General features: G+C 44.3%; 1 protein-coding gene across 2 annotated transcripts; it reads right to left on the minus strand.

Annotated features, from left to right (window-relative positions):
* Window positions 1–1,657: 1,657 nt before the first annotated feature.
* On the minus strand, window positions 1,658–22,060 carry LOC104537749 (janus kinase and microtubule-interacting protein 2). 2 transcript variants are annotated; one of them, XM_010180724.1, is made up of 20 exons: window positions 21,932–22,060; window positions 18,904–19,401; window positions 17,494–17,703; window positions 16,728–16,826; window positions 15,820–15,966; window positions 14,783–14,923; window positions 13,814–13,870; window positions 12,073–12,192; window positions 11,479–11,607; window positions 10,565–10,648; window positions 10,222–10,284; window positions 9,416–9,514; window positions 8,317–8,415; window positions 7,933–7,986; window positions 7,080–7,145; window positions 6,273–6,341; window positions 5,175–5,252; window positions 4,115–4,318; window positions 2,431–2,496; window positions 1,658–1,708 (listed from the first exon to the last, which is right to left on the minus strand). In XM_010180724.1, exons 1-20 carry the CDS (start codon window positions 22,058–22,060, stop codon window positions 1,658–1,660), a joined length of 2,463 nt encoding a protein of 820 aa, XP_010179026.1. The 2 variants fall into 2 exon arrangements, with proteins under 2 accessions (XP_010179026.1, XP_010179027.1); XM_010180725.1 differs by lacking the exon at window positions 10,222–10,284.
* Between the last annotated feature and the right edge of the window lie 1,307 nt (window positions 22,061–23,367).

The following is a 23,367-nucleotide window of genomic DNA, read 5'->3' on the forward strand; positions in this document are numbered from 1 at the left end:
TTAATGTGTATTTCTCAGGATGCATGCCCTACTGCAAAGACTTCACTGGGTGTTCTATCTTAAAAGAGACAGAATTAGGAAAAACTGTTCAGTAGTTTAATGTCACAAATGTGTTTTTCATCAAGGTGACCTAAACTGAAGATACCTTTTGAGGCACATTTTCACTAAATAAGAAACACCTCAGTTTCTTGTATTTCTTCCACCATAGTTGATACCGACATTGGTAAAACCAGGATGTATGAGCTTCTTACCAATTCTGTAGAAGCAAATACTCGATAGAAAAAGAATCCCATACCAAAGTGGCAAGTATAGGTGCAAACTGTACACACAGGAAATTCTGAACCTCTTATTGCCCTGGTGTTTCTCGCATGCTTTACAAGGACTCACTCGTAGCTGTGACAGAAACTGAAGGAGGGACAACAGTGCAGGCAAATGGAAAATGTGACGCAGACGGGTGCCTGCAAACCTCACTGTCAGTTCCTGTGAGTTTTCAAGGTGCACCTTAAAATTCAAGATTCTTTTTTTTTTTAGTTTGTTTCTTTTGGTTTTTTTTGACTATCCCTCAAGGTTGGCTGCCTGTTCTGGACTCTGGATTCCGTGGTACAGCAAAGGACACAGTTATATAAAATTATTTGCTGCTACTGTGAAAATTTTGGCCTCTTAACATTAGCCTATACATAGTGTGGCTGTTTCAGAAGACTTTCTGATCTCTTTTTCCCCCGCTATGAGTAAGCAAGAAACTGTAAAATCAAATTTTCACCAGTCACGGCCATTTAAAACATCTGAGAGCTGCTGCGCTGTGTCATGGTTCCAGAGATCCCGCAGCAGTCATTGCTTAATCCTGGATTGCAGTACGTGTTAAATAGCAGCCACTCTATAATGACATTGGCCACTGTTTATGAGAGATCACTGATCTGCCCACACTCCTGATTCTTTCCTATGGCTCATTCCCCACTTAGCCCCATCTCCATGTACATTGCCGCCTCTGCATGTCGAAGTCTGGCCAGCCAAGGAGGCAGCGGATTGTAGTCGATGTGGCCAATTCTGCAATCCATCCACCCATTCTGTGACAGATTTTCCACACCTTTCCCATACCTCCTTCTAACACTGCCCAGGTGCCAGAAAACCCTCCCATCTCTCCATCTCCTCTTCCTGCCTCCCCGCAGCCAATCGTTCTTCCTTGCCCCTCTTTGTGCCTCTCCTCCTTGGGGCACTGAGCTCCACCTGTCACAACCTCCTGCTCTGTTTCCCATGTGCCAGCTCAGAGCCCACCACAGCGTACACGTGGTTGAGATGTCTGTTTTCTGAACGCGTCACTTTGCAAGCATTGAGTTTCACCTGCTATTCTCCCAGCTTACTGCGAAATTCTTGTTTAGGTCTTAGTTTTACAGTTCTGAACAGCACACACCCCAGCACACTTTGGCAATGCACCGACAGGAGCGTTGGGTGGTGCTGGTCTGACTGCAACTCCCTGCGCCGACCCCGCAGCGTGACGACCCTCCACTGCGAACCACTACAAACGACAGCCAGCTGCCGAATGCTCTGACTCCAGACACACACAGCAACACACAAGGGTGAGATCCCCAGCGCTGGGGAAGAAGTGCAGCTTTGAGGAAATAAATAAAACAGTCTTACCTTTCCAAGAGGCACATTGACATCAAGGCCAAAGAATAAAGGCAAGAGAGAAGAACAAGAACAGAAACAGAAACTGCAGAAGAAAAAGAAGATTGCATAAAAACTAAAGGTCATGGCAGTGGAAGCGTCAGGATTATTTTTGCACTCTGTAGGACAATTTGAATAACTATGTATTCAGAGAACATGGTATTTCCCTAGTTACTTCTGTAAGTACCATACCACCTCCCAGGCTTAGAAAACAGACCTCATTAATTCTGGTGATGAATTACAATTTGCACCATCTGGAAAGCCTGAGGTATAACTGTCACTGTGAACCACCACGGGTTGACTGAAGTCACAAAGCTATATATCAAAAATAGCATGGGTAGTACTTTTAAGTGTGTTAAAACCCAGTGCCTGCAATCCATGCTGGAGATAGCCTAGGAATACATATATATGCATATACACACACACACACACACACACAGATATAATACCAAAAACTAACCACTAAATGCTTAATAATAGATTTTTTGGATGTCTCATTTTAACCATGAATGCATTATCCTCCGAGATTAATTTTTGCGAGTCTTGCAGTATTGCCTCTCTACCAACACATCACTTAACAGCCAATTAAAGGCTTCATCATTTGGTTCAGTATCATTCACCATAATTACAAGTGTTGGGCATTTACTTCCTAAACCGAAATCATAGCAGAACACCACCAACACACCCAGCTGATTCAGCACAACAAAAAGTTCATGCAGTTCAAGAGAACTGGGTCATTACTTTGATCAGATGTGTCACAGAACCAACCTTTTCCTCCAGGTCCTTAATTTGTCTCTTCTGGATGTCAGTTTTATCTTCTAAATCGCGGATCCTCTGAAATAAGAAGAGAAAGCATCTAGACTAAATTCTCAGTACATTTGCTCTGCTGAACAAGTAACTTAACGTTCCAGGTGCCGAAAGCCCAGAATGAACAGATCCATTTATTTGGCAGGGATAATCTTGTGTAGTGCCTCCACTCCATCCACTGACCCTGCCTGACCACAGCTCTACCGTGCGTACAACCGCTCAAAATACGCTACTGCAAATACGTGACTGTATCCCCAAATGCTGGAAATGAATATCAACAGTGGATTTGTTTCATATTATCTATTCTATCTTAATCCTGTGTTAAACAGATGGAAAATGTAAGATCATGGTTATACTCTTTAGAATTACATCATGATTCATTAAGGTTTTCCACAGTCTGACGTGTTGAAAGAGGATTAGTGTTGTAAGATCTGAAATGATAAATATATGCAGTACAATCAAACATTTGTTCTGTGGTGAGCAGGATACATGTAACTTGTGTGGTCAAGGTGTATTTTTTTAGCAGAGCTAGGTAATTCTAGAAAAAATATGTCACGAGTCAAACTATTTGGCCCCTTGGGAAGAGAGATCCCACAGAACAGGTAACAGAACTAAACATGAAAAATGAGGCCTTGAATCTCAGTATCTTTTCTCCAGAGCCTAAGACAGCTCGCCAGCAATCAGCAGGGATCAAAAGGGCCATAAAGGTCTGGACAGGGACACACCAGGAGACACCTGGAGGCACCTGCAGAGCCCACAGAACCCCTGTGGCCGTCTTCCTCCTTGTCTGGAGATGAGGCGACTTAGGGCAGCTTTGAACACCACCTCAGCCTTCCCTCGCCTCAGCCTCTCCCAGCCCCGTCTGCCCTGCGGCTGGCCAGGAGTGCCCAGAGCAGCCACGACTGCAGCGCTCACCAGGGCGGTGGCCACGGCCGAAATCAAGGAGCTCCTCACACTGCAAAGGCCTGGTGAGAAGTAAGGGACGACCAGTCTGAAGCCTCCAGCTCAGGATCAGGCAGGACTCTGAAAACTGAATCTTCCCGTGAACCAGAAATCCTAACCACTGGGCAGATGCTTTCTCTCGTATTCCCATAAACATCCGAGCAAGCTTTGTTTCACTGTGCAGCTCTCACATTAATCAGCGTGCTGTGGCTCTTTGCCATTTTGCTCTGGGACCTCACAGCTTGCGCAGCAGCAAACACTGGTCACTGAACGTGAAATGTAGTACAACATCTCAGCAGTGAAACGAAACAGCCGCCCACTTCTGGGGGACAGAGCAGGAGTGTCTGGAAAACAGATTGTTCTCCTGTGTAAGACGAGCCAGAAACATTTGTACAGCTCCTCTCGTGCCCCGTCCAGTCACTGGGGATGACCATTTTCATTACAGACCTAGATGCACGCAGACAGAATTCTGGATGAAAACTTTGGTTTGGAATTTTAAGACTCAAAATATGCCAGAACAACCCTCCACAAGCTACTATCACTTGTGTTTGTTTACACAGTAAAGGCACAAAGCATGAAACAACCCAAAACACTAGATGCCAGGTTCCCTCGTGACCTGGGGCTCGCCTAAATTTGGCCTCAGCGTACGTTCTTATACAGCAAAGCTGAGTAGATGCACACGTGCATTGCTCCTTTTCCTTACCTGATGAGCCTGCTGGAGCAGCTCCATCCTCTCCTGAAGGATCTGGCAATCATATTCTCTGCTTTTCCTCAGCATCTGGCGTCTTAGCTTTTCTACTGCTGTCCTCAGCTCTTCCTGCTGCTTTTCAGTGAGCAGTTCACCAAACTTTATCACCGTTTCTTGCTGCAAAGCATTGTACAAGGTGGCTTCAAGCTCCTGGATCCTCTGGTTGAGGCAATACCAAAAGCCAATTAGAGATGAAACATTGTTTAAAACACAGTGGAACTGGGGGGTTTGTGGCAGACTCAGGCACCTGCATGAGAGGTGGTCCCTGTGCTCAAGTGTGAAAAACAGAACTCATGAAATGGCTCCGTGTTTTGACGAAAGGATATGAACTTTTATTTTTAAGACATTTTAATATTATTTTTTACTGCAATCCCTCACTTTCACTTTTTAATTTAAGCAGTTGCAGAGATGATTAGGAGTTGGGATAGAATTTTCATACCTATTTTGTAGGTATAAAGAAGGATATTTCACCAATTCTAAAATTTTGACCCATTGTGCTAAAAAAAAAAAAGAGGAAAGACCAAAGGTCACTGTCAGGCTACTTCGCTCTTAATCTGCTAATCAATGAGCATTAACCTGACAAACCAAACAAGATGACCTTATCAGGCCTATGCATCAGCATTCGATAAGCAGTGTTTATAGCAGGAACTCTTGGTTTCGGTGGCATATTGTCCTCCTGCTATGACACATGCCAAATGGCCACGACTCCAGAACTGAGCCCCAGTTGGCTGCACTGACTCCGGCTGGACAAGCTGACATTGATGAGCAATATCTGCCTTGAACTGACAAAAGAGCTTCAGACTTCAGGAGATCTGCCTTTCCATGGCATGAAAAGCTAGGAGTCGTGTCAAAGCTGCACAGATTGCATGGTAGCGCATTAGAAAAATGAGGAAAAAACCAAATAAATGAAAAAAGTTACTAAGAAAAAAGGAAAAACCTCTCTTCCTGATCCAACAGGAGTCTGTCCTGTCACAGTGCTGGCCAGTATGTGCTGCAGAATTCCCTTTGTACATACCATGTATGCTTGGTCAAGAGCTTGCTTCCTGTAGTCTAATTCTTCCTCCAAATAACCTTTTATTTTGCAAAACTGCTCCTGCAATGAAGGATCATTTGGACAGAAAAATGAATTAGTTACTCAAAATACTTTGGGAAGTTTTATTAAATCAACTACAGATATCTGACTCCGGCACGGCTAGGAGTCTGGTCTCCACTGCAGACTTATTAATACCTGCCTCGGCTAAAGAAGGAAGGGAAAACAGCCATGGATTGCTTTTGTATGGTAATTCATCTGACCTACATGTAGCTAAATCCATCATCTCTTTGTTGACTTCAGCAATATTGCTTGGTGTTTCAGTAGTGTGATTTAGGGGTCTTTGAGAGATTTTTTCTAAACGTATCTCCTCTGGCACCACGGCCAACTGCTTCTGTGCTTTCTCTTATCATGGGCAAAGTGTGAAAATGCAGTAAACTCAACAGGAACTAAACAGGCACGTTCACATTATCTGGGCGAAGCTGCTGTGCTTTAACTTCTCCATCTGCCTTAAGCCGAATAGACTCAAGTACAGACGTACCATAGGAACAGGATGCAAACCACTACAGCTATCCAACTCTTGCAGTTACGCCTGTTCATCTTGCAGGTTACTTCCATTAACTTGGATAAGAATAGGGTAAGGCAGTAACTTTACTGGTCCTATAGCATCTTTATGGACTTAAAATTTAATTAAACAATGCGATAATTAATTAATTTCTGGTATTTACCATTACTTACTGGTATTAAGTAAAGTGTGGTACAACAGCTGATGTTTAGACGGCGCACCTTACGAGACAGAGTGTGGTTATTTCATCTCTGAAAGCCACCGAGCAACCTTTGAGCCCTCAGTACTTAAACAGTCACCCTCATGGAAAGAGAGAGTTTTCAGTCCTTCACTATTTCTATCACTCCGCTGTTGCATGTGAACCAGACTAGCAACACTTTTATGTGTTCACCAATAATCAGAGAAAGCCTGCATACTTGATTGGAAAAAGACATTTTAGTTATCTTTTGGCACACCAAGTAAATGTGATGCACCCGGCGTTGTACCCTTACAATGCGTATTAAGGAAGGTTTGCTTACCATATCACTCTCCAGTTCCATCATCTTCTGATGCAGAGCAGCCTCAGCTCCCTCGATCTGCTGGATCCACTGGAGGGAAGACAAGGAGAGCTGTCACATGCTGTGCTTTCTAGGCACACAGACAGTGGCAAGTGGGACGTGCACAGCACCTCGCTAGTCTGTTTTCAGTAACCTATTGCTAGGTCTGGGCCCATCCTGAGGCTGTTTGGTGACAGGGGCGGCCGCAGTGTCCGCAGGCAGCACTTGACAAAGAAGCAAGAGTATCTCCATTGCCCAATCCCTGGAAGATGGAAAAGCACCCTTCCTGGGATGGACACAAACCCATTTCATCCCATGGATGGGGGCTCACGATGGGGCTCTGGCACCTCAGAAATGGCTTAGCTGGGCAGATGTCAATTTTCTTTGCAGAGGAGGAATTGTTGAGTAGAATCCTTGGAAGCTGTTATGCTGACAAATAGCATGCTGTATTTGAGCCATAGAAAGCAATTTTTAACTGACCCTTATTTTCTTTCTAATTTCCAAAACAAGGACTACAAATCCCACACTATGACTAATTACGGCTCAATGCCTGATGCTCATTCAGTTTATAATTGCAAGTTTCATTTGACATTCTTTTTGCATTTGCACTTGGTTTGACCTCATGTCTCAGTCCAGCTGAGTTTGATACTTTTACTGCTTAAGCAAGGTGTTGGGGACTGTGCTGGCACAGTTTACCTTACCTGGGGAATCACTTCCTACACTAGGAAGTTTGACAATATTGAGAGGAGGCCTTAGATAACACGTAAGAAAGGCAAGCACACAACTTACCTTTTCTGCCAAGGACAACACAGTGGAAGCCTGAATTATGGCCACTTGTTCTTCATTTCTTAAATTCTGTGAAGAGAAAGAGAAGGAAGAAGAAAATTTGCAGCAGTTTCCTGCATGAACCAAGATAATCCAGGCTACAGGCTCAGTGTAGTTTTCAGGGGATCCCTGTAGAGCTGGGTATCGTATTCCCATGGAAACATTCAGAGTCTGTTAACGTATTCAAAAGAACATTGCTTTTGCCTACGTTTCCATTCCACTGCATCTCATGAGAAATGTAAACTAAACTTAGACTCGTTTGTCTGTCTTCATGCTAGTTTTACAAAGCTGAATTTCCATTAAAGCTTTTGTAAAGATAATGCTGATTTACACCAGCCCCATGAATCATGATCCCACATTTTCATTTCTTATACACCTTCTTAAAATCTAATGTTGGCCAGAGATACAGTACGCTCTCTTTTACATGGACGACCAAAGTGGGCAGCAAGGCTCATGGGATTTGATTCATTCTTGCCCATTTATGAAACAGTTTGCAGAGGAATCCTGGTCCCGATGAAGATGTGGTTGGCTCAGACTGCCAAACTAATTCACTTGCTTTTGTGAATGACTGGAGTGCAGACAGGCCCAGGTCCAAGTTATCAGTGGCCTTTGGACATTCTTAACAGTCTGCTAAACCTGATGTTAAAGCTGCTACTTCATTACTAGTTTTCTGACTACTGAAATCTCACAAATCCTGTTCTGACACTACATAATTTAACAAGTATCTTAGAAAACAGTCACGATAATCATAGATTTCACTTACTCCACTGTACAAAATGCAGCTTGTAAAGGGAAAGTACCTCCCACTTTAACTTACCCCATTATCCCCGAGGATGTCCAACTGCTTTATGAGGTCCGGGATGCTGACATCCTGCAAAGAGAGAATAAGGTAAATACATGCACATTTAATCACGGCTGCAATATTCATCCCTCCTACAAACTGTGCTCAAATCAACCATTGTGTTCCATCCCATGGAGGTACATCGCACACTGATTTCAGTTGCCTTTGAGCCAGGTTTCACCATTATGGCGAAAATTATGAGTCCATTTCATTTGTGTCAGTCATCACAGGTTCTTACACTAGGCTGAGTTTAAATGCTTAAAGGTTGGTGGCATTTTTAGCAGAGACGAATGTAATGGGTTTTATGGACAGCACCCACCCCTCCTGCATTTAGACGTGCTGCTTGTAAAACTGACCTACCTTAACCCCTTCCTTCATGCAGTAGATCTGCAGAGCACTCACACCATCTGAGAACGGGTGAATCTGGAGATTAAATGGTGGGGACCGTCTCTCTCTTTCCTGAAAATAAATTGAAAAGACACCAGAGAACATATTAGAACGAAGGAGATGCACACAGGACTCATTAAATGCCACAGCTACTGTTTGTATCACAAAGCCAAGCTCTTAATTTTACAAGTCAAGGAAAGAAGCATTCAGACCTAGTGTGAAAAACAGTGTGCCAAGTGGGATAAACCCAAGCTAATTATTTTACAGAGGATAATTTATTTGATGAATTATATCAATTTGCAAATTGTCTGTGGAAAGGCTGTCACATGGCTAAGACCCAAGTGATTTGCTTAATGAACTGCTGAACAACTATATGTTGTTGTAAATACTCCCTTTAGAAACAGTTATTTGACTTAAGACTTGTAGGATAATCAGATATATTTTCGTTCATCCTGGTATGTTGTATGTTCTTGTATGTTTGATGAAGATCAAACTTCACTTTCAAACACATTTTACATTTATGAACCTGTAATTCACTTGATCTGTGTCATATGGAAACACAGCTGTTTCTGTGGGAAAGTTCTATAAATAAGGGACAAATCTGTCACAGCACTGATTCAAGATTTTGTCGGTTGGTGCTCGTAACAAGAATCTCTAAGTAGGGGCAGTCTGGGAAGAGGGAGATCGAGGTCCGACCCAGTCCTCTGGCCACGCTGGTTTTAGCAGACTCCAGGCCAGCAACAAGAACAAAGTGTGCTGACAACAGACTGCTCCCAAGTGCTAGAAAAGCTGTATCTGCAAGGTGTGGTAACCAAGAGCCATGCTGACGTTCATCAGCCAAGCTTATCTATGCACACCAGGCACCCAGCTCGAGAGAAGTGAACCAGTCAAGTATGGAGCCTGCTGTTTCCTGAGCTGACACACTTCAGCTCACAGTGAGAAACGCTGGGCCTGATTTGTTACTGTCATATCACTGCAATGCTGGTGTAAACACTTGATCAAAGCTGATGTGCAGTGCAAGTGCATGAGTTTAATTAGCTACCAGCTCTACCGTAATGAGCTCATCCCTCACCTCCAGCTCAAGGTTGCGGAACTCCAGCAGCTCGTTCTGGTCTCGGGCGTCCTGCAGCTCCTGTTGCAGTCGGTTGTTTTCTGCTTCCAGTTTCTCTATCTAATAGAAATATGTAAATTCAGGATCTGCGTGACTGCTACAAGAAACACTATTTGGTGACTAGCAGTTGAGGTAGCATAGGCAGTGCAAAATCCAGACTCTAGGGATGGTTCACTACTTGCTGCTTTACCTCAGTGAGTCTTTAGTTTACAGGTGAACTTCTGCTCGTCAACTCCCTAAACATCATAAAATGGTGGAGGTTTTCCTAAAAGAATCCAACCCTAGTGAATATCAGTGGGGAAGTCACCTCCACAGAGGTGTCAGGTTCACTATTACTCTGCATGTGGTGTGGAGACATCATTGCTGTAGGACTCTGGGAACAGGGTGGATCAACATCTTCAGGAATGACACAGAAACAGCTGCATCCGCCTTGGAGGAGAGCCTGGGCCAGACCAGAGATTCCCGGTGTGCAGTGCCTGAAGCACGGATGGCGTGCAGGGAGGTCTTTGTGGAGGCAGTGACTGAAGCAGCCATCCCACCCCACGCAAGCTTGTGTGAACTGCACAGCACCTTCACGCGAGCAGTTCCGCCAACAGCAGAGACTTAAACTGTGGACAAACTGTCTTTCTGTCTGTTATCCTGTCCATATTAATTTGCACTGTTCTTTCTTTACACCACACCGATAACCACCAGACTGCATCTCCAAAAAGTGTATTGTAGGATCCAGGTTACCCTTAAGGGTGAGCACACAGAACTCGGGAACATACCTTGTCTAAAAGCTCTTGGTTCCTCTTAATGAAAAGCTGTTTGTCCTCCACCCAGTGCGAGTCCTGTTGGATGAAGCAGTGCTATTACAGAATAATCAAACTCCATGAGGCTGGGCACTTTTACTGAAAATTTAAGCCACAATATTCAGGCTTTAAAATCCCACAGGAAAGAACTATCAGTTACAGGAGAACAAGTCTATCAACCTGTAGTGAGGCTTCTGCCTGTTTACTGAGCAGTGACATTACATCCCATGGAAGTCTATACCAAAATTGTGCTGGGTATTTTGTAAGCCGAGCAGGTAAGATCCGAAATAGGAAAAGAAAACACTCAAGAAGTGCTTACCTGCCCTTTCTGTGCCAAAGTTTTCTCTAGATCTTCTATTTTCGCTTTATATCTCTGTACTTCAGCTTGGAGCTGCTCCTGAGCCTGTTGAAGTCAGAAAGAGCATTAAATAGTAACAAAACCAGCAATGCAACTGGTATCAAAAGGAACCAAACACAATGTGGGCTTGTGCTCCTGCTTCCACTGAGTAACTGTTACAAAGACTCTGGCTCAGTGATGTTTTGTGCCACCCCTTTTGCTTGTAGACCCTAGAGTACGGGACAGTCCCTGAACTGAAGAAAAGTGCTTGTGGAGAGCAGCAGCTCTCACTGCCTGTGGCGTCTTCAAGAGCTGGCTCAACAACGCCATGAGCAGCCTGGTGCGATCTCAGCTGGCACTGCCCTGAGCAGCAGTTTGGGCCGCAGACTGCCTGAGGTCCTGTCCAGCCTGAATGATTCTATGATTTTAATAGAGGGTCAACACTTTCAGCCTTGGAAGGTTTATTGCAGTCTGCATTACATTCAAATTTGACTGTAATTTGCCCTTCTCTGTTACAAACATCCAGGTGAATAATCCTGAAGTTGGTGCAATGTGTGCCTTTGTGAAAACCCATAGGTCTCCATTTACCTTTAAAACCTAACCCCTGCACTTGGGCAAAAGATGAAAAAAGCCCTGCGACCCTGTCCCAAACTGCAGAACTGTCTGCTTTGGCATGGCCAACCGCAGGCTTCAGGTTTGGGTGGCGGACGGCCTCTTGCAAACTGAGTGACGGTGCCCATTCTTAACCGTCACTCTCTTTAAATGTGCTCAGCAGATGAGTAAGACATTCCTCAGTTGTACGGATGTCGCAGGTAACTCCATTCCCATGTATGTCACTGAGGGGTTTGAATGTCCCAATGGCAACAAGAGGCTTCTGCCCTCAAACAAACACTGACCTTGGCTTCTCTTTCAGCATCTATGATGCCTCCTGTCTGCTCCTGCAGCAGTGCATACGCCCGCTGCAGGGCCTGGTACTCCTTTGTCAGCTGTCGAAACCGCAGCTCTGATTCTTCTGCTGCTAAACCCTGGAGGATAAGAAGGGACAAGTCTAGGCACCAGCCGGCAGAGCTCTGCCACAGCAAAGAATGCAAGTGTGATTTGTTAACCACAATAGTTTGTGTACAGATCTTGATTCACATAGCTTTATTGGTGAGCTTGCTGCGATATGAAGTAATAATGTGGAATTTATACAGCGTTTATATGCCTTCAAGCTAAAAGAAATGTGATAGGTTTATTTTCTTGAAGAGGGGAGGAAAAAAATATCTCAGATAACAATGAAATCATAGTGTAGACTTTATGAACTAGATTTTGAAAGAACCTCTCAGCATTTCAGTATATCAGTAACCAAAACGGAGGTCAAATCTAATGAAAAACTTATCAATCAATACCCACTATAAAAACCTAAGTGTTTTTGAGAGCCTGGCCACTTGATTTAGAAGTCAAAGTCTCTTGAAAACCTGTCCTTGCCTATGGAAAGAGCCAGATCTTACCTCATCCAGATCATCATCGGGGGTTGCTGGTGTTCTGTCTGTTCTGTACGAGGCCACAGAGGATGTTTCAGAGTCCATGGAATCATCATCGTACCCAAAAACCGTATCCACCACATGTCTCTAAAGAAGGGAAAACACAATTTCTGAATCTCCTGAGAAACAGGTAGCATGAATTTCTGGTTCAAAATCACACTGCTAAAGGCAAGACATCAAAAAAGAGCAATGGGCTACCCTTGCAATAACCACCTCCCAACAAACCCAAAGGGAACCATACTGAAGATCAGCTCTTGTGCTGGTGGACAATGCGTTTGCTGACTGATTTTTCTGAGCTTGAGGATCTGGCTCAGTCTAAGACTTGGAAAACGTAATGGGAGCAGCAACAAGTTAAAGTCTCTGCCCTTGCAGGAAGGCAGAGTTATTTGTTAACCCCAAAGCTGTTCTGAAGGCACCCGTCAACGTGCGGACTGGTGTGCCAAGATGACACCATGAAGAGCTGGAAGTGTGTGCAGAACAGGGAGCCCTCCATCTTCTCTCACGGATACTGCTGATGTTTTTAATGTCTCAGCGCTTCTCTCACTGATATTGCTGTTGGAGTGAGTGGAAGCTGTGCTAATACGAAAGTAGCACAAAGGAACTTCCACCTCACACATCTTTCCAGTACTGCAGTAACTGCCACATGTAAGAGATTGCTCACACTACACCGTTTGGTTGTACGTCTGACACCTGACTATCTCCAACCTCAGTAACTGAATTATATCACAGGAAAAGTGTGAGTCATGTCCTATAAAGGTACAGATGCTTGACCCTGTAGGCTTGGATTCAGGGTACTGTTTAGAGCATTTAAATACTTGGCTTATGAATAATTCTGCAGATAAACTGACTGACAATCATTTAAGATGCACTTCTGCTTGGCGAAATCTTTCACTTCTGCTGACAGGTTACAACCTGGAATTTGAATCTCACAAAAAACAGGTACCAATGATGCCAATAGCCTTTTGCATCTATTATCATCATTTTTTCCAAGTGAAGACAATAGCCATATTCTCCCATGTTATAATATCTGGCTTAGAAATAAATTTGACTGATGAAAACAACATGACACATCTAGGATTTACTGGTCTGAAATTCTCTGTGTGCGGGAAAGCAACAGGGCTGCTGCAAAGTCATTCTTCACGTCTAGCTGATAAAGGAGCTATCTTAACCACTACTGATTACTCAGCTCTGAAACTGTCGTAAATTATACAAGCTTTGGACTTGACCCAATTCAGGGTAATACAAGGGGCAGCCAAAGGAACTGAGCAGGAGAGAACGACACTCAACTCCTCAGGCAGAAACTTCCACTTGAAGAATAAAGATGCACAAAGAATCTGTTTCCACCCATATGTGCTGTGAAAAACTGACAGCAGAAGATAGATGGGAAGGTCTCTGGAAATGTGAATACTTTTCAGCATAACAGACCCTGAGACCAATATTTATAGAAACCAGGTGGAAGAAAGATTATTGCTGTTTCAGAGAGGGGAGGGGGAAGACCCATTTTGCTGAAAATAAAACAGCTATGCACCCTTAACAACATTTCAAAGTGACCTTTAAAAGCTCTCCAAAAGCAACTAAGATGCTTATAAACCCTATCACTAAAGCAGATTGTTATAATCCACAAAGCTCCCTAATCAGATTGCTAAATTACATTGTCCTACAGAGCCTACTAGTATTTTTATAAGCTAAACCCAAATTTTCCTCTTACCTTAATTGGCTTTGAGCTCCTTTTATGCTTTCTGCGACGAATGAGTTTCTCCCGGTCCTGGAAAATACGATTAAAAAGTTACGCTCCCTTCTCTTGTTTGCAGCTGTAGAATGCCACATCTACAGAGGAAATAAATCACTGGGCTTCCACCAAATCTGTTCACACATTCAAACAGGCATCTGATTCCAGTTGGAAGGGAGGATTCATATCCAAATCTGCCTGTGTGACAGCTGAGAATCACTTGACAAAGGGAAGATGGGATCTCTTACGAACAAACAAAGCCCTCGTTGTGCCCTGACAGGCTGTCAAATGATAGGCATCGATGCATTTCCTGCTAAAATCACTGGAAGGCTGTTGCAGGGGACTGGTTTGGGCTTTTCTGTCTGCCTTCCTGCTGCCTCTGTCTCCAAGTCATTGATGGCAGTGCTGATCGCATCACTCCTAGCAGGGATGTCTCAGAAGGGCAACAGCCCCCCAACAGTTTTGGAGCCTCTTTCTCCTTCCCCTCAACATCATAATACAAAGTCAGCTGAAAAAGCGATTGTCAGTATTAAATGACAGAGGAACTAATGAACCTCCATCTACAGCACACGCTTTTCCAGCACATGATATCGCACTGTGTGCCTGCCCCTTGTTGAGGAAACTTTTCAATGGTAGCTTAGTTATAATGGTAAAACAGCATGGCACAGCCCTGCCTTGTGAACATGCAGGTATCTTCCCAAGCTGCACGGTTCTTAGTCTGCATTCATTTCTAGCGCTCAATTCACACACAGGAGCTACACTTTTGAGTTGTAAGGGCTGATGGCCCACTAGGAATTCAGATGAACTGCACCCATACACACCTACACCTACAAAACTGCAGGTGTTAAAAGTAAGATAAGATGTTTACCCTCCAACCTCTAGTTATAAGAAGAAATACTATCAGTGGTGAACTGTACATAAGAATGATTCCTGATTTCCTGGACATACCCTTGTTAACTCGTCAATTATGTTCTGCTGTTCTATGACCTGAAGCTTTAAGAATTCAGTTTCTTGCTCCTCATTAGCCTGATCCAGGTCATTGAGAGATCTTAATTTCTTTAGAGGAGGATGTGATGTCATTTTTTCTCTCTGTGGTAGGAAGAAGAAACAGATAAAGTAAGATCCAGCGATTACAGGACAAAAAGACCAGCTTTCAGGTAAAAATCAGACATTATCTTTCACTTAAGCTGTACAGCCCTTTAAATATGCTTCAGCTACTCCATTTTTATACCTTTATTCATACCCATCAGCACTTCTTCACAATAAAAGCAGCACAGCAAGGCTGAGCTTTTCAACCAGAAGAACAAAGCTTTATCTATGTACTTCTTGTGTGGCAACATAGGCTCTACAGCAGCCCTTAATGGTCTTCCACAGAACGGTATACAGACATAACTGCTCTGACCCTGCTTCGGACAGCCCTGATACGTGAAATGTATAACCCCAGCCAAATTTCTACCACCACCACTCTCCCTTTCCCGTATCCATCTACCATGCATACCTTTTACAGAAAGACTGTATGTGCTCAGTGGCAGATGAGAATTTTACTTTGCCATCATCAGCTCTAACAAGAACACGCACGTCCAAAGATGCACATCGTGCTGGATGAACACAGCGCTCTTATGAGCTTCCTTCTTGAGCTCCAGGTGCAAAACAGCACAGTGGGATATGACTCAATGATACAACCATTTTTTTCTTTTTGTTTCTTAAAATAATTTAAACTTAATACTCTAAATTTTGGGTTAGTATTAAAGAATGATTATGCATTCACCTAAATACATTGCATATGTATGCATAATATACAACGTTATAGTATGCAAGTCTATTTTATACAGACCTAAGCATGGCTATATCTTATCAATAGCATGACACACTATATACAACACATTTTCTCTATGTATATACGTGCATACAGTATGCAGATGTGGCCACCATAACAGACATAGGTCATACAGTAATCAATCCTCATTTTGCTCTTCAGTACCAACCATTTCTATATTTTCTTTAGTGACTGCTTTGAATTTGTCTTCCATGCGCTGCAAAGACTGCATAAGTTCATCGTTTCTCTTCGTGAGGCACTTGTTCTTTTCCAGAAGAGGTTTACATTGTTTCTCAGCTTCTCGGACACGCTTTAACTGGATTGATAATAGCAATTAATAATGGTAAATAAGACAAATAACAGGTATTTTTTCTCCCTCTTCTATTAGAAATATTTTTGTTACTGCCCTGTTGGACTACTGCCCCAGTAAAATGCAAGACAAAGTGATCTAATGGAGCCGATGCTTACAGCTTCTGTAACTTACTTTATGTATAAATCTCAAAGCATATTTCTGCATATCTGTTTCCAAAAGATGGCTTTATCTATGGGAAAACTCAGACATAGACATGAAGCAACCCAACACACATTCAGGAAACCGCAAAGCTGCTACACAAGTTCAAAATGACCTGTGATTTATCTGCAAGACACCCACTTCAAATCAGGTATCACCACCTGATCAGGCAAAGGGATCCATTCACCGTTGTCCGTTCTCCCTAGATCCCATACTTAACTATTTTCAACCTGGTCAAATACTGTATTACAAACATCACTTCATTTACACGGTAAGTCTCACCACACACTGCTGTATGCTCAAAAGGCCAAGGAGGGAACACAAGCATTCATACAGTAACCCACAGCCTCTCTGCCTCAACCTTCATTGTGATTTTGTACTCGCATAATTTCAATGCAATTACTGTTTAATTCTAGGTAATTAAAAATCATCCTCAGCCTCCTGAGTGACCAGCCCAATGGATGGAAAGGGCACATCCATCCCTAGCTGTCAGCCCTGGATCCTCCTCTCTTTGCCTTTCCCTGGGCTCCTGACCTCCTGCGTCTGACAGCGCAAAGCTCACACACCAGTTCGTTTCGTTCGTCAACCAGCAACGTGTTCCTGTCCTCCAGCTTCCGGATTGTGGCATTCAGCTCTGCTATCCTCTTCTGGTTCCTGCGCAAGTCCTGTGCGTTGGCGACAACACCATACAGTCACCGATTCTGTTCAAAATCCATGCTTGGGAAAAGAATACTCAAAACCACACACCGGTCAACTTCAGCTGTCACCACCAACAAAGTGTATTAATGGATTTTTACAGTATTGAACATTTATTTACTTGAAAAAGTAAATTTTTTAAAGAAAGTATCTGCTTTGGGGGGTACTTTAATTGAAAGCTTTCAGCTGTTTAAAAAAATAAACCGATGTCAGTATTTTTTAATGATGGGGGAGAAAAAGCAAAAAGCTAAAAGATTCTAATTTTTATTGCCTGATCCTATACATTGCTTCTACTTGCTGAGCCACTATGCCAGGTGAAAATCTAGGGAAATCTAGAATATGACCGAGAAAGAGGAGAATCTCCCAAGAGCCGCCCAGATTTCCCCCACCAGTCCTCTCCCTGCCCATATTCCCAATTCTGTCTGGTTTTGAGGACGCATGCTATCCAGGTGGTCATGTTCATGTTCTTACAGCCTTACAAAGCTCTGTCCCACTAGCATTCCCCCTGAAGAACCTATGGACACAATGTCTTTGTAGTGAGTAGGAGTGGGAATGTCTTCCCGAGGCCTGAGAAAACATTTGAGCAAGGGAAACGCGGCCACGTGTGTTTTGCAGGGGCCAGTAAAACCTGCGTACAGGGCTGCTGCAGTGCTCCGAGCCATCTCCGGCCCTTCCCGGGATCTCTCTCTTGGGACTGCTCATGTTGCACTCTGCCTCCTTCACCAGGAAGAGCTGCTCGTCCAGAGCTTCCTTCTGCAGCTGCAGCTTCTGCACATAGCCCGTCTGCGTCTCCAGCTCTTTCTCCAAGGAAAAGATGATCCTGTCCTTAGCCTTGATCTCGTCCATCTGAATGAAACACAAGAACAACGGTATTACTGCGTAAAGGCAACAGCATTTCAGCCTTCTCCACCCTAGCGATACATGATTTATTTAATAGCAGTGCTCACCACTTAAATCTGCTACATCATACTGCACCAGGCTTGTAAAGCAGTACTCCTCGTGGTTCCAGCCGTAACTGTGGCACAGTAGCAGATTCACCAGCCTGACACCGCGCGAAGCCCAGAACTGAGCACGGTGCGATGTGTTAACTGGATGCAGAGTCCAGGCTTTCACACCGCATTTCGGTCAGTTATTTATACCAGTGAAAAATATCTGCAAACTCTGGGAGACCCAAAAAAGCTCCTGCTCGTGTAAGTGGAGCTACATCAGCTGTGACAGTAGAGGTCACGGTCTGAGCCTCACTCACAGAAGATCTGTGCAGACCCAGTATTTCTTAAAGCTGACTGCCATGTTATTAATCTGCCAAGTTTTCCTCATGGCTACACAGAACTGCAAATGGGGATCAAAGTAACAAGGGTCAAAATTCAGAAGGCAGATACAAAGAATCTACCACTAACCTATATCATATTATTGAGTATTTTGGCAACACAAGAATATACCTCTAGTACACAGACTTTGAATTGGGAAAGAGGAAAGAAAAATTCTTGACACTTTAAAATACCATTTCTTTTACTTAACTGTCAGATCTCGAATTCCAGTTTCCCAACCAAACTTCCCACCACTGAAAGCGGGTCCAGCTCCCCAGGTGACAGGGAAATACGGCAACTTGCACCATGGCTGATGTAGTCTTCGTTCTGTTCATTTTCCCCAGTAACTACTGAAAGCTATGCCAAGACCAAACCAAGATATCTCCCCTCCTGCCATGGGTTATGCATTTAGGATACCATCACAAGGGCTGGAGAAGCCACAAGTGCAGATGCAAGCGCTCTAATGCTTCGCACTGCACGTGTATTAGCATCTCCTCAAGCCAAATCCTATGGACCAGACCAGGCATCCTCTTACTTTAAGGTGCTGGCCACCATTCCACTGGTTGCTCCAGCCAACTCACCATGATCTATTACTGCTGAGAAACGACAGTAAGAAGTTTGTACTACGTTCACAAAATGAGGTGCATTGCACAGTTCTGTTATTCACAACAAACTGAGAGGCACAAGAGGTAAACCCAGTACAGCATAAGAGAACACAGGAACTGTTTTGGTTACTGACCAGGCGGCGAATATCCCTTTCACTCTCCCATTTGATCTTGGAAATGGCTTCCTGGTGGGACTGATGCTCACTGCGAAGATCCCCCGCTTTGATCTTATCGGCTTGGATCATATTGTTAAGGGCCTCATCTACCTGCTTTTTGGCAGACTTTAGTTCAGTAATTTCTTGCAGAAGCTTAAGGCGCTCCGAGTCGAACTGTTTTCTGGCCTCTTCACGAGCCTCAATAGTCAGCGCTGTCCTTACTTTATCACTGCTCCCGTCCCGCAGCGCGCACAGCGCTGACTTGAGGCGCTGGATTTCGCTGTCCCGGACCTTCACCATCCGCGTCATCTCCTGCTCGTGCTGTTTGATGAGGTTCTCTCTCACAGCCTGCAGCTCCTTCATTTTCTCCTCATGGAGTTTGGCTTTCAGCTCTGTGATCTGCACCGTCTGCTTGCGCTGCTCCACCTCGCGGATACGCTTCGTTTCTTGAGTCTTCTCTCTTTCAAGTTTAGCAACCTACATCGAGGTAAAGCAAGAGTCACCAGCTACCAACATAATGCATCAAAACAAGCCCACCCAGACACGCAGCCACATGAACCCGAGGAAGACCCTGCTGCAGACCCTGGATGAGCCTCCACTCCTCAAAACATGGGCAACTCCTGGAGCATTCACACTGCTTTTACAGTCTCTTTACTCCAGCCAGAACAACCCTGTCTACTCCAGCTGCCTTGTCTTGTGCAGTGACACTACACGTACTTTCAGTATTTCCTTAGGAAATAAGACTCCCTGTATACACACGCATTTGTCTAACAACTTCTTAGCACATCAGTCAAATTCACCAGAAAAATGAAGGGCTCAGCAATGGCAAGGTTCCTACAACTTTTGTGGCCATGGGCAGTCAATCAGACACGACAGAAGTGTTTGCCTCTGTAAGAGGTAAGGTGCAAGTCTGAAAGTCCAGAAACATTTCATCTTTTACAGCTGTTCCTACCATACGTAGAGATTTAATGGGCATTTGCAGTCACTTCTTAGGCACATATGGACAGAAAAGCATGCTTCACTGGTTATGATGCTAAAGGTACAGGTGGCTTTACTCAAGATAAGTCCTTTTCTACCCTTCATTCACAACAGTTTTTGAAGTTCTTTGTCCACAGCTTTGGAATCAAAGTTACAGAGTAACCCACCAGTTCTCTGTACACTTACACTAACATATCTCTAGGTGCAACTTCATAACCCCGAGCAATTCGACCACAGAAACCTGTGTGAACCTACACCAAAGGAAAGCAACGGGTGAGGAGTGGTTTCACTTCAAAGCAAACCCGGTAAATCTGTTCTTTCTTTCTTGTAACAAATCTCCTCCTGTTTAGTAAAAAAGGAGTGGAACACACTGCAAAACCAGGTGCAGCTATCGTCAGTGCTCCGTTCTGGCACAGCGCGGAAAGACACACCTAAACTTTCACCAGAGTGGTTTGGGTATCCGCAATGGTGCGATGCAGAGCCAGCCAGGGCTGGGTACAACCCAGCTGAGCTCCAGGCTGCCTGGTTTATTAAACTGAAACGCCACCACGCGTCAGGCTGACTTGTGGATGTACCATTCTGATGGGAAGAAAGGGAAAGTGAATGAGGCCTTGGGGGAAAAAGATTATTACATCTGACATAACGGCAGAGAGACCTGTTCAATAACCACCACAACGGCCCAGAGGTTTCTGTCCTCCTTGGATTCACTGGCAGAGTGATGGAAAATGCCCAAAGATCCTATTTGTTTGGCCCTTTTGTGGGATGAACACTTCCTCAAAGCTCCATCTGTGGGCAACTGGCCAGTTTGGCATTCAAAACACATTTAAAAAACCAAATCACTTTTGCTTTCCAAGACTGTCATCGACCATCTATGAAATAAGAGGACGCCGAATGAGTTTGAAAGAGTGATGACATCCGCTTTGTTGCAGCTGGCAAATCTTGTCTGTTTTAAAAGGTTTCAAATTAATGGCTACAAATCTCACTGGTAGGTGAAGGGAGATTCTCAGGACATCAGATAATACAGAACCGGCCATTCTTGCTGTCGTTTAGCTTCTCCTAAATTATGCAAACCAACTTCCACCATACTGGCTAATAGTTGTCTGAGATTAACAGTATGATTAACCTTAACATATTGGCATGAACATCTGTCCCTAAAATAATGAAATTATGAAAAAGGCCTCTTGGAGGCTGAAGGATTTGTGGTTATTCAGAAGTGGTCTGGAAGCTAGAGGCAGGTCATTCTGGGTTTATTTGCCCAGGAAACACGCTTATCTGCAAACGAATCAAAGAGCCAGGCTGATGGACTTCAATTATATTCCACTTGGAAAAACAGAATTTCACTGGGCATCGGCCTTTGAAAATGCGGCTGCCACCAGCCTGCAGGTGGGGGATGCCCGGCTGCAGTCAGCACTGCCTCCAGTCCACCCCTGGTGAATGCTGATGAAGTGCTTAAACAGACACTTGCTACCTTCACTGCTCATAAAGAACACACTCCTGAACCTGAAGACGGCCTTAATCTCACCCATGTCCAGGGAACTCAGCACTTACCATGTCAGGGTTTATTGCACAGAAGCTGTACTCTGACTATAAAACACAGGCATACTGTGCTTGCCACTTTATCACCTCTCAAGCATCTCTAAGTGAAGAGGATCAATGCTGCAGAGAGCAAGAACTGAACTTCTTTGCAAAGCCACTTCAGCGTCACCTGTGGGAAAGCTGATGCTGCCTGCAAGGATTTTAACAGAACGCGGGCAGGGTACGTACAGAGTAAAACAGTAAAACCACAGCCAGTATTTTACACTTGGATAACGCCCAGGGCCAGAGGCTTTTTAATCTTGTACCTCAATAAAAAGAAGCCTTTTTCACAGAAGCAACAGAAGATCCACAGTAAGAAAATGTACGTGGGGAAAGAATCAGACCAGTGCTGCAGGGAAGAGCTGTGTTGCATCTGTTGATTTCTGTGATGCTATTTTTTCCACGTGTTCCCTTCAGTGCAGACACTGCTATTTAAAACTCAATCCTCGCTCACCTTAGATTTCTCCTGATGCAGCTCGATTTGAATGTCTGTTAGCTTGGTCCTGAGGTCCTCATTGGCAGCCTGTAGGGCAACAATCAGCGCCTCGGGCTTCTCGCCCTTGCTACGCCCTTTTTTGGACATGGTTTCTTATCAGCGAGAGTCCACGTGTTTGATTATTTCAAATATGGACTGCCATGTTTTTCTGTTCCTTTCAGTGCCGGTTAGTTCAGCACCCACTGCGTGACATTCCTTAAGGTCCTGGACTCAGCTGCTTTGGAAGCCCTGTGAGAAGTAAGACACAGGATTATTTATCAGCACGACAGCTCACACGGTCACAGAACACAGGAGAGCTCACTTCCCCCAGCACTGCAATCTCAGTCTGAAAACCTACAAGGGAAATCCCAGCACAATCAGGCCTCTATACACAAGCCTGGGTACTGCTGGAGATTCCGTATATGCCCTTTTCTGAAAGGGGCACCATAAATGAAGTCAGGAGTTCGTCTACCGTAAGGATCAGTGCTGTTAAGAGTACAGGACAAGAAAGCACAGGTCGTTTTGCCCAGGTCTTGCAGTCTGAGGTACCCACAAAGCAGGCACTGTCGTCTCAAGGACATGGGAGCCCATGACTGACGAGAGTCAGAGCGGTGCTGAGCTGATGATCATGAGCTGAGCAAAGGCTGCAAGGAGAGCAGGAACAGGCAGAGAGACAAAGCCGAACATTATCTATTCCTGTGAAAGGAAAAGTGCGATATAAAGCATGAAGTTATTCTCATTCTCCTGTGACAAAACACCAGCAACACAATGGTTTAGAAACTGAAGGTGGTTTCTTTCTTTACTTATGAGTCCCGTTCCTTCCTTACTGCAAGCCTACAAGGTTCATTGCTTCCACTGCCATTGCCAGGTTTAATATTACCCTGCAGGCTCTTCCAGCCAAGTCCAGCTCTCACAGCCATGCTGCTAACTAAATAAATAACTTAATGAGTTCTGTTATTTTGCATGCAGTTTGCCCTGCTGTTACAACGGATGTTTGGTCAAAACATGAAGATTTGCTCTGGAAAGCAAAAGGCATCACTGAATAACTAAAGCCAGCATTGTTTGACGTGGATATACCCAGAAGCAGGAAGCACCAGAACCACACAAAAGTGAATGACAAGCCTAGGTACGTGCTGCCTGGATGTGACAAGAGCTGGGAATAACGCCACCAGTTCAGTGCTGTGTGCTGCCCTGGTGAACGAAAAGAAAACCCGTGTGGCAGCAGGATGAGGCAGATGCCGAGGCTGGCAGAATGATGGACGGACACACAACTGCTCTTCAGCAGCCAGCGCAAACACAGCATCCGGAAGGGCCACCACCTCACTCCTGCTGAAATCACTGCAGGCTGCCTCCTGCCTGCTCTGAACTGAGCAGCAAAGAAAATCTTCCAAATTGCGCCAATTAAATGGCACTCG

Source organism: Mesitornis unicolor, unplaced genomic scaffold (genome assembly GCF_000695765.1).
Source record: "Mesitornis unicolor isolate BGI_N332 unplaced genomic scaffold, ASM69576v1 scaffold41363, whole genome shotgun sequence".
NCBI classification, from domain to species: Eukaryota; Metazoa; Chordata; class Aves; order Mesitornithiformes; family Mesitornithidae; genus Mesitornis; species Mesitornis unicolor.